The sequence below is a fragment of the Pocillopora verrucosa genome, chromosome 7 (genome assembly GCF_036669915.1).
Source record: "Pocillopora verrucosa isolate sample1 chromosome 7, ASM3666991v2, whole genome shotgun sequence".
NCBI classification, from domain to species: Eukaryota; Metazoa; Cnidaria; class Anthozoa; order Scleractinia; family Pocilloporidae; genus Pocillopora; species Pocillopora verrucosa.
Genome location: NC_089318.1, coordinates 22341438 through 22346208, shown reverse-complemented (window position 1 = coordinate 22346208; position 4771 = coordinate 22341438). Strand labels below are relative to the sequence as shown.

The 4771-nt window shown below is 36.3% G+C and overlaps 1 protein-coding gene across 1 annotated transcript; it reads left to right on the top strand.

Annotated features, from left to right (window-relative positions):
* Window positions 1–1424: 1424 nt before the first annotated feature.
* On the top strand, window positions 1425–3995 carry LOC131775201 (CB1 cannabinoid receptor-interacting protein 1). The gene is made up of 2 exons (XM_059091301.2): window positions 1425–1623; window positions 2763–3995. Exons 1-2 carry the CDS (start codon window positions 1439–1441, stop codon window positions 3070–3072), a joined length of 495 nt encoding a protein of 164 aa, XP_058947284.2. The 5' UTR covers window positions 1425–1438; the 3' UTR covers window positions 3073–3995.
* The last annotated feature ends 776 nt before the right edge of the window (window positions 3996–4771 follow it).

The window sequence follows — 4771 nt, the reverse complement described above, 5'->3', positions numbered from 1 at the left end:
ATCTCAAACAAAGCTTGCGATATGTTTCCATTGTCCGGTGTACAGGTGGATTTCGCCTTTGACAACAGTGAAACCAGAACAATACACAATTTGTACATTTTGATTATCGTTTGGACAAATCCTAACAATATATTGCCAATGAATAAAGGTTTCCTCTGCGAGGAATTATTTGGTAGTGGAAAAACTCTTAAATTCAATAATTTTTTCTAAGGCTCAGAGGATATCACGCGAATACATTTCCTGCCGGGCGAATGGCGTTGTCACCAAAGATCATCCATTTATCCCCTCCATTTCACAATAAAAGGGAAATTGAATATCGATGGGGTATTTCAAGAACTCTCGAAGAAAACGTTTGTAGTAGGGCTATTACCCTCTACTGTGTCCGATTTTGATCATTAAAATCCGATTTTAGACACAATTGTCCTATTTGTGACACTATTGACCCATTTTGGTTAATTATGTCCGATTTTCGACGCTGATGGCCGATATTAGAAAGCAGTGTCTGAATTTTCCCTTTTCGTAGTAACACACAGACCTTATTAGGTAAATACTATGCCAGTAAAGTTCGACTGAAATTTGCATCAGACGCAAGGAACACCAACAAAACATGTATATTAACTATAAGGGAATAATTGGCCTTTTAATCTTTGGTTTGAGTCAAGGGTTGCGTCTACATGACTCACCCACTACCAACTCCCCCCCCCCCCCCCTCCGCCTTTTTGCCCCTTTCCGACGCAATGCGGATGAGGCGCGAAACAGTTACAGTCGCAGCCCAAGTGTTCAATGAACATTCATACTGGTCGGATACTGAATACTGATTTTGAACAACTCAAACCTACATACATGTTTGGCCAAATTACCTTTTTTCAGGTGTCAGAAGAGTCTTAAGAATAAGTAAACAACAGCACAATGCTGATTACAAACGTCGTATTTACAAATGTATGCCATCTTCACCGTCTTGCGTCTGCAATCTCGACCCGAGTTCTTCTGTAACTTGAAATGTTTCAAATTGCTTCCTGACATGTAAAAATGGGAAAATAAATGAAACCCAAAGTAAGCTAGAACCAATTTGAACAAGAGGATAAGATATTTTTTCACCTCTATATAGTAAAATTCAGTCCTTGCACCGCACCTCATCTGTGATCTTTGGTCACCTCACGTTTATTTTGGCGTTACATCGGAAATGTGACAATGTCTCTTCAAAGGAGCTGAGTGAAATAAAACATATGCTACATGTACGCTTTCAACTCTTCGTCCTTCAAATTCTGTACCTTCATTTCATTTAGCTTGGTCACTTAACGCGGGAGAGGTTGCTAAAAAGGAATCATTTAGCTTAGTCATTTCAAGTAGACAAGATGGAGAGGAACTGATGCAAATGTCACATGTCACGCGTGACTTAATTTAATTGCGTGACCGACCGACAAACCACTCCTCCAATATGGCGTCCTCTAGGACAGAAGAAAGTGCATTCAAAATGGACATCCACATCACAAGATTCGAGGATTCCTCGCCAGTGTTCTTTAAAGTTGATGGTGAAAGGTTTAAGGAGACTCAGACTCTGAAACTACAAGTGGACACGTCGTATAAACTTTCATTCGAGTTTCGTCCATCGAAGGAAGTGAGGTACGTGAAATAATTATTTGGTTGGGGTAAACACCATTTATTTCCTTGTCACTGAATCATAAATATTAACTTTTGCGTTTTTCGTCGTTCCTGTAAGACTGCCTACGAAGCAGTTTTCTTGCATTCTTAGCCGAAGAAATGTTTTGATCATGTATATTTGATAGCAGCTCGCGGTTCACCTAAGTGAAATTAAAAGCATCGATTAAGCTGTGAAGTTTTATACTATTCTTTTCATAGTCTGTGTGATTTAAATTATTTGTATTCTTTGCTCTACATCATCCGTAGATATAAGAAGTTCTTTCACCGAATACGAGCCAGACTTAAGCTTGCATGAGCTTTAACCTTAACTTAAAGAAAAGAATTACTCTGAGAGAGATTTGCCACAAAGAATGAAGACCTAAATCACTGTAGTTATGGTTATGTGGTTAATTTATGAACACTGCCCAATAAGTGACAGTGTCTGTCATTCATGGTTCATGCTTTTGAGGTGTCAATGTCACTGCAATCCCGAGAAAATTTAAAATAAAAATATTTATATCGATTCATCAGTTTTACATTCCTTATATTCAATTTTAATTTGTTGTCATTATTGATATAAGAAGGAATCAGATGCCAGTAACTCTAAGTGGTTAACCCTTTATACACTAACATCAGTATCCATTTTCTCCTTTCTCTCCTCTATACATTCCCTTACTTTGTTACTGACAAGGAGAATTGTTTAACAAGGTTGGCAATCATTTCCCTTCATTCTCATAATCTTTATGAATGATTCAGCTGTATTACCCTAAGGAGAAAGTAGATGCTGGTTACTCTTAGGGACGGTTATCTAAAATAAAGATAGACTGTTGTTTAACAAAACTGTATTCTAAACCATCGTCAATTTTGCTAGTGAATCTTTTATCTGAATATTAGTTTCTGTGAACAGCTTACAGTGGAACAAAAGCTAGCATTGGGGAAGACATTTATTTTATTGAATCAACCCTCTTATAGAGAATACCTAAGGCCCATTGCTTGTGTAAAACTGAGGTTTGCATTAGACCACAGGTAAATAACCAGCCCTTAGAGTTTAAAAGGTTAAAGGCTGAAGGTAGGTGAATGTAAATTGATTTTTATTTTTTATTTCCACTTTTCTACAACAGTGAAATTTCTATTGGTGGAGGAAATGTTAAGCATGAACTCAAGAGAAGTGATGAAAGATCTTCGGTGTATGAATGCTCATGGTCTACAAATGGGATGAGTACATCCAAAAATAAAGACAGACTTTACATGATAATTTTTGTGAAGTTTCAAGATGGCAAAGAGATGAATGCCAGAGTACAATGCAAAATGTATTCCCTGAAGGAAAAGGATCACGTCAAGTGGGGGACATGCTTGAAGAACCTGCAAATTGATTGTAAAGTGCGAGATGGGCAGAATGTTGTTGATGTTAAACAGGTTTTATGCAAGTGATCAAGTGCCAACATGATTCCTGTCAATTTTAAATGGTTTCCTTAACTAAAAGATAGCTAATTGCAAGTCTAGATTTTGTTTATTACCAAGAAGGTATGGCTACTTGGCCTAGCCAATTGGTCAACTCACCTGGTGTTTGTGGTCTGTAAATGTTACATGTTTCCAAGTTTAATATCCACAAAATGGGTGAACAATTTAGGTTTTCTCAATGACATTCAAAATTTTAAATACATGTTTAGAAAAAATAAAGTATTATCAATTGTATTTTTATCTTTAAAATGTTTGTAAAATATAGAATATGAACAGATTTCTTCAAGGTACAAGAGAGAGAAAAACTTGAAAAACACTATTGCTCAATTTTGTACCATTTTTTTGTCTTTGACATCTTTTCAGTAAAGCATTGTGAAGCATTACTACATATGGTACATCATCTTTATCTATACACTGTTACACTCATCATAAAATTGTTATTATATCATATTTCAGAGATTACAATTCAAAAATTATTTGCATAACAAACATAAGGATATGTATTTGAAGGGGTTGTCTTTTTTTCTTAAGACTAAGTTTAATATTAGTATTTGATAAGTATATTTTCCTTCCTTTAATTTTATCCTCAGTACTTTTGATCTGACATGGGGAAATGGGAACAGGGCCAAGGAATTACTAAGAGTACTGGATGTACCAGGAAGACGTCAAGGGTTTGATTCCCAGTGGACCAAGACAGCATTTCTCCTCACAGTATCAATACAATATAAAGCAAACAAGTAATGAGAATAAAGAAAAATGTAAGTTAGAGGATTATTAGTGGATCCAATATCAAACTCTCTGAACTAACATCATAAGAATTGTATGACAGACAATAAGGAGAATTACCAATGAGATCTGGGAGTGAGAGGGTAAATAAAAAACTTGTTTGCTTCCATGGTCACCTAGCTTTTTTACTTTCATTTTCGTTATAATTTTTTTTATGTAATTTGCTTGAGCCTCTGGGCCTCCATGCCAATAGAAGGTGAAGAGGGTACATAATTGTTCTTGCATTTTTTGGCACACAAAGGCATGGTCAGGCCAGGTGGTGTTACATTAGTGACTTTGGAGTAAAGTCCTCAACTCAGTCAACCCTTTTATGCCCCAACATCAGTATGCATATTCTCTAAACTGTTCTTTAAACATTTCCTAATGTGCTGATAAGGAGATTTTGTCTAACAATTGTCTAAGAAGAGTTCCTTTATTCTCCAGCTGGCCTTAATGTTTGATATAGGGTGATATGGTGAAGGAGGAGAAGTTAGATGCCAGTCAATCTTAGGGGTTGAAGGGTTAAGAGCATTTCCTTGCTTCGTTTTGCACATAACCAACTGGTTCTGTCTCCTTCCAGTTGGAATATGTAATCAATTTGCCTATTCATTAGGGTGAGGAACTTAAAATCCATGAGAAAATCATCTAGCAAGTTTACTGTGAACACTAAAATTATTGACGTTTAATACAATAACCCTTTACACCCTAAACTCAGTATGCATATTCTCCTAACTGTACCCTATCCTTTCATTGTTACTGACAAGGAGAATTTATTAATCAATCAAGAGCTTCTTTAGTTGGTGATCTTTTCCTTTATTCTCAAGACCTTTAAGTGTGACCCAGGGGAATTATATACTAGTCACTCTTAGGGGTTGAAGGGTTAACCCTTTAACTCCCAAGAGTG